The sequence below is a fragment of the Eucalyptus grandis genome, chromosome 5 (assembly GCF_016545825.1).
Source record: "Eucalyptus grandis isolate ANBG69807.140 chromosome 5, ASM1654582v1, whole genome shotgun sequence".
NCBI lineage: Eukaryota > Viridiplantae > Streptophyta > Magnoliopsida > Myrtales > Myrtaceae > Eucalyptus > Eucalyptus grandis.
This window is the reverse complement of record NC_052616.1, coordinates 61,777,819-61,789,470: the sequence shown is the minus strand read 5'-3', so window position 1 is coordinate 61,789,470 and position 11,652 is coordinate 61,777,819. Positions and strand designations below refer to the sequence as shown.

Genomic DNA, 11,652 nt, shown 5'->3' with positions numbered 1-11,652 from the left:
TTGAGCTCTAGTGGCCATGGAGAGAGAAGCCGACACTGGTGTGGCAGAAGGTAGAGAGACGGAGATTAAAAAAATGGGGTGGAGGGGTAGTTTATAAATGCAAATTGTGTATTTCCAAAAGTGAGGACGATTTTTCAAAAGTTCTCTATTTTCTTTTTTGAAAAAAAATCACAAAAAAGTTTAAGCGATGTCCACTTTGATACAATTTATTCCAAACTCCCTTTTTTGTGACACAAAAAACCCCGAACTTATATCTATGTGGCATGTTTATATCAAATTTTTCTGTGATAAAAAAAAACCCAACTCATTATCATGCAATGCATTTATCACAAACTTTTTTTTTTTATGATACAAAAACCCCAAATTTGTATTTAGGTAACATATAAATGTGTCGCATGGATATAAGTTTAGGGTATATGTGTCACATGTGTACAAATTTGAAATTTTTGTGTCATAATAAAGAGTTTAGGTAAATATGTCACAATGGACATAATTTAGATTTTTTTTTGTGGCATTTTTCCCCTTTCTTTCCTTATTATGAGCAAAAAAAAAAAAAAAAGGCATGATACCTTACTTGTGTGCTATCTGATATAATAATTTTCTTTTGCATGTTAAATTTGCTTCTTTATATTTGATACAATCAATAAGGTTGCCGTTACGTGATCCGTAGCTTTCTCACAATTCCTCCTCGAGAGAGCGAGAATTCGTAAAGAGAATTCTCAAAAGAAGAAAAAATTTAAGTACTCTCACAAAGTAAAGAAAATTCATGTAAGACATCAAATGACTCTAAAAATAATTAAAATTCGATATGGGAGGTTATTCCCTTCGACCCAAGCGCTCGGCCACATGACCTGGCGAGGCTTGGTTGGGAGCCCTATTAATGACTAGTAGCCATTTTCATACATTTGCACTAATTCGGGCCTCAATCCGGGTTGGTTCTCGCTTGAATTTGGCCAAGACATCAAGACAACAAATTACTAGAATAAAAAAGATACCATCGACTTCTCAGATTAAGAAAAACCTATTTACTAGAATCCAATGGATTACGGGTCGACCGAGCCAACACCATTCCCGCCGCGTAAAAGAATGAAACCAGAAGGGCGACCCAAGGGCATCAAAACGGGCCCGATCACGAACGTGACCGGTCCGACGAGCAATGGAGCCAGAGAGATCCCCACGAAGAGCGATGCGAGAGCGGCGGGAGGGACCTGCGCCGTCGACGCGATGGCGAGATGCGGCCGCCTCGAAGTGGAGGCGACGATCGGGAGCGCAGACAGGGGAGGAGGGAACTTCACGATGTGGGCCGTCCGGCCGATTACGATCGCCGGTTGTTCCGCCTCATCTCTCGCCATTCTCAGACGCAGAAGATGAAGAGTGGCGATCGGCGATTGTTATCGGCGGGTCCATTCTGCGTTCGAAGTCCGCGTCGCCGGAGCTTAATTTCTCCAGATCTGATGCACTTTCTCTAAAGCTGATTTCCCGGAGCTCGATACTACATTGATCGCTTTATTAAGAATAGTGGAGAAGGGTGAGCTGTAGCCATGGGTCGAGCCGAATGCTTCGTTGATCGCGTGATTAATCGCAGTAAAAACATGGTGGCTTCGAGCACTAAAATGATTAAGCTTATTGGTGCTGTTGATTTTTGGGTTCCCGGCTGCGGATTGTACTAATTGATTGGTTGACCAAAGTTGTTGACTTTCCTTGCTTATTGGATTCGTTGCATCGAATACATGGTGAATTTATCAGGAACTTGTCTCTTTGTTTTCTGTTTCTTGGTTTATATTATGTACATTGTGAGGAATACGTTTATTTTGCTGAATTTTTCTGAAAAGTTGGGTATTTGTTATTGGATCATACACCTCGTTGGACTGGCCCTGTAAAATATAATGTGGTGAATGGCAGCTTGCCTTTCGAAAGCAGGCTTCTGCTGCTCTCTATCTCTATTATTCTTTCCATTCTCTTTGTTAATCGGTTGATGGTTTTGATAAATCTTGCTTGGAGTGATAAAGGGGGGCTCATGTTTGATGAGGCTAAGAATTCTCTACATTCAGTGTATCAATTACATCTCCCTTTCTCTTTTACCGATTGCAGCGAGCTTCATATTCTTGTTATAGGTTAAGGAACTCGAAATGCCTCAGCTTTTCTAGAACAGGTCCAAGTCAAATAGCAATGCAATTTGTGGTCTTGGGATGAGCTTGTCCGAGTTCAAGAGATGCCTTCCCTGGTTAATAATGCTCAGTCTGAAGCTTTTGGCGTTTCTGTGGCGCAGAAGTTTTTAAGTAGCTTTGATGCGAGGGAAGATGCTTTCTCCTCATTCCAAGCTCACTTTAACTCTTAGCGGCCACCTCCAAATCAATCCTTCATCAGGTATTTCGCATGCATATTCAGTTTGGTTTTCACCCCTTTTTATCAACTTTGCATATGGTCATGGGACCAATCAACATTCTTAGTGTGGCGTACGTTACTTAACTCATGAGGCAGTGCATCTTGATACTTAAAGAGGCATTCGGCTCTGAGCACGCAACTTTATTATTATTCAAAAGAAGATTGCATATCTTGATAAAGTGACTTGTTTATAGTTATGCCATAAAATTTCTATGCTTGGCCAGAAGCACTGATGAGCCTAGCAATTTGGATATACATACCTACAGATGTTCATTTACATGGACATGCTTATCTGCTCTTGTGGTTCACTTTCCTGTATTATTTTTTTGATGATATTGGCCAGCGTGTTTGTTGTTTTCAGAGACAGTAGTCTTTCTGGCTACTGTGCGTGTATGTGCACATCCCCTCATATAATTAAATGTGTATATACTTCTAAATACAGAGCAGCTGCCACTGCACTGGCTAAGAGACATGCAGATGGGTAATTGCCACTGGAAGACTTCAACATAGAACTTGAAGATCAGAGTGGAAAGAAAGTAAATATGGGATCTGAAACTTATCAGAGGGTTGGCAGTAGACTAATTTGTTTTTTAAGAAATCCATTCCCAAGCAGTCTTTTCTCACAATCTGCTGTTTAGCTGCTATTGTTTTGAATTGGCATTTAAAAAACCTTTTGTATTTTCTCCAGTGCTGTGATGATGGGCTTAATGCTTCACTCAAATGCAAAACAACTTACGAGGAGGCAAAAGTATGAAGATGCATTGGAAGTTCTTGCTATGGGTGAGGTCCGTTACTGGTGCTCTGTGGTTACTCATGATAATCTAAGCATTTTTGGCCTTATCCAGTACCAAGCTTCAATGCTTCTTAATCTGTAACATGCATAATGTGGGAATTGAGATGTATTGTGAGGCATGTCATTTTGTAGAAGAGTTTACCAACTGTTCAGATCAATAGTTGGTTGCATATACTAAAAAAAAGTGGTGCCACCTTGTCCTTTCCCATTAGAATGCCATAACTTGCTACTGAATTGATGTGATGCCCTGTTGCAATTGAGTTTAATAATCGGAATATATTACACGATGCTAACCAAGGTTTCTGAAACAAGGACAACTCTTAAACAAGGAATGTCAATCATAACTAAAATTGTTCCTTGTCTAAAATGTAATATTGTGAAAGTAAGCTTGTTTGATCATTGTGTCGGAATATTACTCATTATTAGTTATATGTGCTCCAGATGGTCTATTATGCTAGTTATATAGGTGAAGGACCAATTCTTACTTGGTATGTATTTGGGACGAGGTAATACTATACATGATATACTTTCCACAAGAAAATCTGATGAATAGCTCCACACCAAAATATTTTGAACCTTAATTTACTATTTCGAGTGGTAAATTTACCATAAGAAGGATATGTGATTCAAATTGTGGATCGGAATGATCAGTGTATTCTGCCAGTGATATTATTAAATAATATAGTAACCACGCAACGTATTTCTGAGTTAGCCGGTGCATAAGTCTGACTGTAAAAGATTTTTTATTAGATTCATGACACATTATACCATCACAAAAGTATAGAATGCATCCATTGTAATAGATGACCCAAATCCGGGCCCAAAAGCAGACACCAATATGATTTAGCACACGATTAAGCCTACAAAGGTAACACCATTATTATTTTTCAATACAAATTAATTATATATTAGAATGACTAAGCATACCTACCATGTGCTGCATGCTAGATCAACTGGGAATAATTGCCTGGACATTCTACTTTGCATGTCTTGCCCACTTTTGGATCTCAGCCATCACTTTTTATTAATATATATTGTCATGACCAATGTTCTTATAACAGAATGAATGTCCTCAAAACTGCTTGTCAAAGCTGCATTTTTTGTATGTTCGTAGAAACCGCCAGAAAGCGTTGAAGTAATTTCTTACTACAAAAAAGGAGTCCGGCTTCTCTTTTTCTCTTGATCGTGAGTATAGGCTCATGATTATCTGATAGTTTTTTTTTTTTTTTTTTGGTAAGAGGTTGTTTCTATTACTTTGATTGACATACCACCTGTAACTTTGTTTTACCAATTTGTAAAAATGGCAGCAGCGCTGACCTTCTCGTATGAATGGAATGTTTACAATAGAATTCATACATTTGCACCAATCTGGGCCTCGATCCGGGTTGGTTCTTGCTCGCATTTGGCTTAGACATCAAGACAACAAATTAGGTCTCTTTCATACTGCACAGGGCATGCCTCAGTGCGGTACTTCCTTTTCCAAGCTAGAGCTAAGCTCCTAGCAAAATGTTAGAACATCATTCCACAAAGACAGGAACAACGAAAGTAGTCATAAAAATGCAAGTTTGACCGTAAATTTAACCATCTCAGGAGACACTTAAGAACAAGTAAGCCTTCATAAAAGTTAGACGAAAACAGATTGGCCATGAGCCTAAGACTTTGAAGAACATTCAGTTGTTTGTGCTATATTGTCAAGCAAGAGGAGTTTTATGTCTCAAACGGTTTGTGAATGGACCAAGTGATATATGGAGATGAAAATTTTTATTCGGAAAGGAAAGCAAATTTGTTACCGCAAAAACAAAAAAGGTGCGAAGAGACAGCTGTGTTTTTCTAGTGTTGTTTGTCATTGCTAGTAGTATGATCACCTAACCAAATAGAGACGAGCAAGCAATTACGTAAAAACACCTTTTCGAAAGAGGGAAGGATCACACCCTGTATTGTCTTCAAGGAAAGTAGAACAAGACCTTATTCAGTTGTGAAGGTATTGACTCGATAGATCCACATTGAGCCTAAAGCTGATCAATGACAATAACAAACAATAGGAAAAAAAAACCCAATCCAACCATTACTAGGAAATGCAGAGTGCGAGAACCTAAAATGTTTGGCCTCTAGACAATTTTTGAAAGCCGTCCTTCACAGAATAGTAGCATGTGATGAACAAGCTCTGACATGTGGTGATAACTAGTTCCACATAGTGAAACCATCCCTGTCGCCATTGGGGGTTGATGAACAGAACAACCGGAATTATCAGTCCAACTGTCGTGTATGACACTCCAAAGCTGATATAGAATGTCTGTTCATCTATGAAACCATCTTCTTTAGCTGTTGTGCATGATTTTGTTGCTGAGCAATTAACGTTAATGATTGTCGAACACTTCTTACTCAATGGCAATCCACACAGAAGATGGTTTCCATAGTAACTGCTTTCATCGAACGCCCCAAATTGATATTTGTTTGGTATGGTTCCTGACAAGTCATTGTAAGACACATTGAAGACTTCCAGGGAATTCAACTGAGTAAGCTCTTCAGAGATAGAACCAATCAAGTTGTTGTAGGAAAGGTCAATGCTCTCTATCTTCGTGAGGCTTGACAATGACATTGGTATACGTCCTGTAAGCTTGTTATGTGACAAGTTTAGCACAAGCATTTCTTGTAAGATTGCTATCTCCGGTGGGATCTCGCCGCTGAATTGGTTGCAAGAAAGAAGTAGTCCCACCATTTTAAGAAGTGAGTAGCCTTTATAAGAATCAAACCTTCTTTTTGTTGTGAACCCAACAATATGTGGAGCTTGAAATTCTTCTATCATTTTTTCGTGGAAGGACTCAGGTAGACTTTTAATTGTCCTCACATAAGACCAAGGAAGCCATCCTAGCATTTCAATTCCTCTGTCCCATACTGAAGTTACCTTATAGGTGTAATCTTTGGAAAAATTCATGGGTCCCAAGCAACTAGGTAATGGACCAAACAGATTGTTTTCAGAAAGATCCATCATACTTAAGCTTTTCAACTTGCACAATTGCTCGGGAAATGTTCCATAGAAGCTATTACCTTTCAGTGAAAGAATGCTCAATTGAGAGAGGTTACCTAGCCAATAGGGTATGCTTCCGAAGAACTCATTTTCACTTAAATCCATGGTCACCAAATGGGAGCTACTAGAGAGCGCATGCACGAGTGTACCATTCAATTTGTTCCTACTCAAATGGATGTGGCGCATCCACTCTGAGACAAAAAATGATGGTAATGGACCAGAGAGATTGTTGTCAGACAAATCCAAATACTGAAGCCAACCAAGATTGCAGAGTTCTTGAGGGATGAGGCCATCCAACTGATTTTTGGACAAGTCAAGGGCCATAAGCGATGACATGTTTGCAATCAATTTGGGAAGCTCGCCGGTGAAATTGTTGTAGCTAACGTCCAATACCCACAAATCTACGAGTGATGAAAGAAAAGAGAGACTTCCAATGAACAAGTTGTGGTCTAACCGCAAATGTGACAAACGTGCATTCATGATGTGGTCGGAAAGTACAATTTCTCCTTGCAATTTGTTATATGCTACGTTGAGGTGACCCAATTTACTATCTAGTAACTGGATAGGTAGTCCCCCTGAGAAATTATTGCTAGATAGGTCTAAGATATGTAGGAATTTTATACTACCCAGTTCAGATGGAATATTCCCTTCCAATCTATTGGCTGATAGAATAAGGTGGGACAGATTTGGGACATTTGTGCAAAATTCGGTAGTGAGCTCTCCTCTCATGCTGTTGTTGGATATGTCCATGCTCCAAAGATAAAAAAGGGTCATTGATGGAACCTCAAGTGTCGTAAATAAATTATTTGCCATAAAAAGCATTTTCAACTTGGTGTTGTTTTCCAACAACCAAGCTGGAAAGGGACCCGGAATGTCATTCAAGGAGAGATCCAAAATTCTTAGGTCATATTGATGATTGAGAAAGCCCAGAGAAGTCAATTCGAATCCTCTTGATGGACTATTTGACATACTCAAAACCTTCAACTGGAAACTCGGGATCAAAGATGCAACTTTGGTATCAATTGTTAGTTTGGTGTCATCAAGAATTAGCACCTTAAGTCTTGAATGGTTTGCAAGTGGGCCGAGTGATGAGGGGATATCAAAATGGTTACTCGAAATGGAAAGAAATTCGAGAGATGTAAGACTAGTGAGGGGAGATGACACGACACTATTTGTAAGTTCATTGTCTTCAAGATTCAGAGTCCGAATAGAGGACATGTTTCGCCAACATGTAGGAAGCTCGCCAGTAATTCCGTTAAAGCTAAGATCCAACTCTTCTAGTTTTACTAGGTTACACAAGCCTGTTATTGATATCACAAGTCAATTAAACTACAATGAGATATATCAATACATGCAATGAGGACATTCAAGTACATCAAGGATCCATTTCATGTCCAACTCTTACATTGAGAGATCAAAACTTACCATGATCTGATAGGTTGCCACTTAGATGGGTGTTGGATGAGGACAACAATCTAAGGGATGTCAACGGACCAAGGTTGGAAAGGATTCCTATGCTTGTGTTCAACGAAGAACCATCCAAGATGAGTTGTTCCAACTTACTGAAGTTATGGAAATCTTCCCAGAAATCGAAAGATTATTGAACATCAGATCCTTACACGGTCATAATCAAGAAATGGTACAGAGATATCATGAGTGAATGGAACTTCTTTAATAAAAATTTAGGCTCCATTTGTTTCGTGGAAAATATGATTTTTCTGGAAAATGTTTTTCGAGAAGTCATTTATAGGAAAATGACAATATTTTCTAGTGCTCGGCTGAAACCTGAAAATGAACTAGAAAATATTTTCCACCATTTAGTATGAAAATCTAATTTAATTTTCATCCGTGCACTCCTTTCAATAATTTTGTATTTTTATTTTAAAACATAGATTCTTTAATTATTTTTTCTTTTTCTTTTTCTTTTTCCTTCTTGTTCATCCGATCATCGATCACAGTTGAGGTCAAGATTGCTCGAGGCCGATGAGCTCGAACCTCATTAGATCGGCGAGTCCTTGGCCCTTGGTGAGCTTGTTCCTCACCTGTGGTTGGTTGCCAGCCATCATCGTAACCAACAATCAATTGAGGAAGAAGGAAAAAAGAAAGAAAGAAAGAAAGAAAGAAATTAAAAATTAAAAATTCAATTTTTTTAGAAAAAGAAAATAGAAAAACAATAAAATAACTAAAAAGAGTGCACAGAGGAAAACAGGTTTAGGTGAAAGAAAGAGAATGGAAAATGATTTCCTCATTATCCTCACTTTTGAAAATGCTTTTTCCATTGAAGGAAAATATTTTCCTTTACTTATATATTTTCCATAACTCGAATGCTGGAAAATCTGAAAAACATTTTCTTGAAAGTAATTTTCCGTGTAATGAATGAGGTGTTATTGTGAATATACATTCACTCATAGGTTTGACTAACCTTGAGTAGTAATTGTTCCTTCTATTGTATTATACCGGAGAGAAAGGATCCTTAGAGATGACAGTGCCCCTAATGCTCGCACAACGGTCCCCACATGCTTCAAGTGGACATAATCTAGGTGGAGGTTCTCTAAGTGGCTCAAGTTTTTGATGCCTAGCAATAAAATTCCAAGTAATTAACTTGCTTGGCAATTAAGTTGTGAAAGCACCCACACTGATGCTTCAGGTTAGATATCTTTTCAATCAACAACATTTATATACGAAAAGAGAAGGGATTGTAATATATGACTTCTGTATTCTTAATATGAAGCACATGTAAAGATATGAAAGAGCATGCACGAATCATAGTCTAGTCAATTTTATTTATGAATAAAAACGAGGTTTTTGCATCAAAACTAAAACAGTACCTTCAACAATAGCCACTACATGGACTGCATTATAACTTATGTCTAGCTCCTTTAAATTACTAAGATTACCTAATTTGTCCACAAATATTGCTAACTCAAGTCAAGGATGGTCATTTTGTACGGAATTATGAATAGAGAATAAGTTGGAGAAACCATCATTCACGTGTAAAGTCCCATTCAAATGTTGTTTGGAGAATAGGCACCTAAGAGTCGGAATTGTACCACAAATGGGTAGAAAAGAATTATCCAAAGTAAATAAGGAAAGCACCCATGCAGATGCCTCGGGATAGGAATCTTTGAATCAACAGCATTTCTATATGGAAAGAGAAGGGGGTTGCAATATATGACTTCTATATTCATTATGTGAAGCTCATGTAAAGGTATTAAAGAGTCTGCACGACTTGTAGGCTAGTTAGTTTAATATATGAATAAAAATGAGGCTCCTTCGTGCAAACTGAAATAGTACCTTCAATAGTAGCCACCGCATTGACTACGTTATCACTTATGTCCAGCTCCATCAAATTACTGAAACCACCTAATTTATCCACAAATAGTGTTAACTCAAGTCAAGGATGGCGATTTCGTATTGAATTATGGGCAGAGAATAAGCTGGAGAAATTTACCATTCACATGTAAAGTCCCACTCAAATTGTTGTCACTGAGGAACAGACTTCGGAGAGATGGAATTGCACCGAGAATGGATAGAATAGAATTATCCAAAGAGTTACCACTCAAGTCAAGTTCCTCTAGTTTGCTCAACCTTGAAGATAGCAAGTTTGGTTCTGCAAACAAACAACTAAAAGCATAGAAAATCGCAAAAATCTATTCAAGTACACGTGTAAACAAGTTTTGCCATTTCGAAGGGGAAATATGTTGTAGGGTGGCGATTTCGTACTGAATTATGAGTAGAGAATAAGTTGGAGAAATTTACCATTCACATGTAAAGTCCCGTTCAAATTGTTGTCTCTGAGGAACAGACGTCAGAGAGATGGAATTGTACTGAGAATGGATAGAATAGAATTATCTAGAGAGTTACCACTCAAGTCAAGTTCCTCTAGTTTGCTCAGCCTTGAAGATAGCAGGTTTGGTTCTGCAAACAAACAATGAAAATCAGTAAAATTCGCGGAAATCTATTCAAGTACATGCGTAAACCGATATTACCATTTTGGGGGGAAATATGTCATAGACTTGTGGATTAATGATGAAATGGACATAATCATCTATAATGCAGGAAGTGAGTAAGGACCCGGACATGGTTAAGTTTTGAGTTCATTAGATAATGAGTATCTCTTCTTTTATAGGAAATGAACGAACGGTGAATTTATACCTTCTGGTGCAATCCACCCTCCTAAATAGTTGTAGGACAAGTGAAGGCTCTTGAGTTCTTCAAAGGGAAGAAGTAGAGAAGTGTTTAGGTACCAAGTTTTGACACTGAAACGGTAACATCTCGTATCGGAGAGCATTAAATGAGTGACTCGCCCTGTGGTGGGTTTGCACTCAACACCTTCCCAACTGCAACAATTGAAATATGATCCCCCGGCATCCACCCAATATCTCAGGTTCAAGGTGGCATTGAGCGCTAAGAGTGCAACCCTTTCTTGCTCCCAACACCCACGAGAGCCACATAAACATGCGATACCCCAAATCACCACAAGCACCCACAATGCTCTCTTTTTCATAACTACAGATTTGAGTGACTAAACTTTATATGTATCACACTCTTGAGTTAACTTATTTTTTGCAAGTTAGAGCAACTTTATAGGAGTTTAGCGATGCTTGTACTTGAGTGTAGAAGTTGTGGTCATGGCCAAAGTCATGGTCATCTACAGTGATGAATGAACGTTAGCTCCTTATGGGTTAAGTAGCGCGCGGGGCGGGGTATGTAACTTACACAATGACTAGATTTCATTGGCGGGGAATTTTCCGAATGTCTCTATTGGCATAACTTGTTCCACACGTTAAGTCTAGTCTAGCCTAGTCACTATTGTCATTTATATGACTAATTCAATCTCTATCCAATGAAAAGCACAGGCCTTGTGATTTACTTGGTTCCTAGCTGGAACGCAAGATCATATTGAATAGTTAGAATGCAATTAAATGATGGTAACATGAAAATTAGTAAATGTTAAAGGATTACTCACAATGAATTGGTTTCTTGCTTGGGAAACTAACATAGGATGTAAATATGGTAATTGAAATGCTCTCTTCTTATTGTTTAGCACAACTAACTTAGAATGCTTATATTTTCAAGATATTCAAAATTACTATTTTGTAGCTTTTACACATTTCACACTAGAGAAAAAGCATAACAGATTGCCTTTCGGATTCACAAAAAGCAGCTAGTTTAACTTAATGAGTGCCCATTTAACATTATTCAAATTGCTTCCTTTGCAAAGGTGACGGTGAATTATCCCAATGAGTCCGTACGTATAAGCGAAAAATTGCACTAGACAACGTTTGGAATTGGATGGTTCTAAACATGGAAGATTTGTTAATCTACTTCGCACTAGAGCTTTTAGGAGAAAGTGATCTTGACTAGAGGCATTTCAAAAGTGGACATGTTGCAAAATTAACGCGAAAATTGAGAAGATCTTGCTATTAAATCAACGCAAGAACAT

The 11,652-nt window shown here is 38.2% G+C and overlaps 2 protein-coding genes and 1 long non-coding RNA gene across 4 annotated transcripts; 1 reads left to right on the top strand and 2 right to left on the bottom strand.

The window, feature by feature from the left end:
* The first annotated feature begins 995 nt into the window (after positions 1-995).
* LOC104445808 lies at positions 996-3,471 on the top strand. Of its 2 annotated transcripts, XR_726086.3 has the most exons (3): positions 1,005-2,367; positions 2,828-2,951; positions 3,074-3,471. It is a non-coding gene; the product is annotated as an uncharacterized LOC104445808 (long non-coding RNA). The 2 variants fall into 2 exon arrangements; XR_005551463.1 differs by having other exon boundaries at positions 996-2,367; positions 2,828-3,471.
* Positions 3,472-4,381: 910 nt separating this feature from the next.
* On the bottom strand, positions 4,382-9,977 carry LOC108957027 (receptor-like protein 15). The gene is made up of 5 exons (XM_039313035.1): positions 9,966-9,977; positions 9,501-9,569; positions 8,629-8,781; positions 7,632-7,784; positions 4,382-7,507 (listed from the first exon to the last, which is right to left on the bottom strand). The coding sequence occupies exons 2-5, from the start codon at positions 9,550-9,552 to the stop codon at positions 5,271-5,273; spliced, it is 2,595 nt and encodes an 864-aa protein (XP_039168969.1). The 5' UTR covers positions 9,553-9,569; positions 9,966-9,977; the 3' UTR covers positions 4,382-5,270.
* LOC108956848 (receptor-like protein 14) lies at positions 9,826-10,759 on the bottom strand. The gene is made up of 2 exons (XM_018866887.2): positions 10,362-10,759; positions 9,826-10,124 (listed from the first exon to the last, which is right to left on the bottom strand). Exons 1-2 carry the CDS (start codon positions 10,711-10,713, stop codon positions 10,015-10,017), a joined length of 462 nt encoding a protein of 153 aa, XP_018722432.2. The 5' UTR covers positions 10,714-10,759; the 3' UTR covers positions 9,826-10,014.
* Positions 10,760-11,652: the final 893 nt, after the last annotated feature.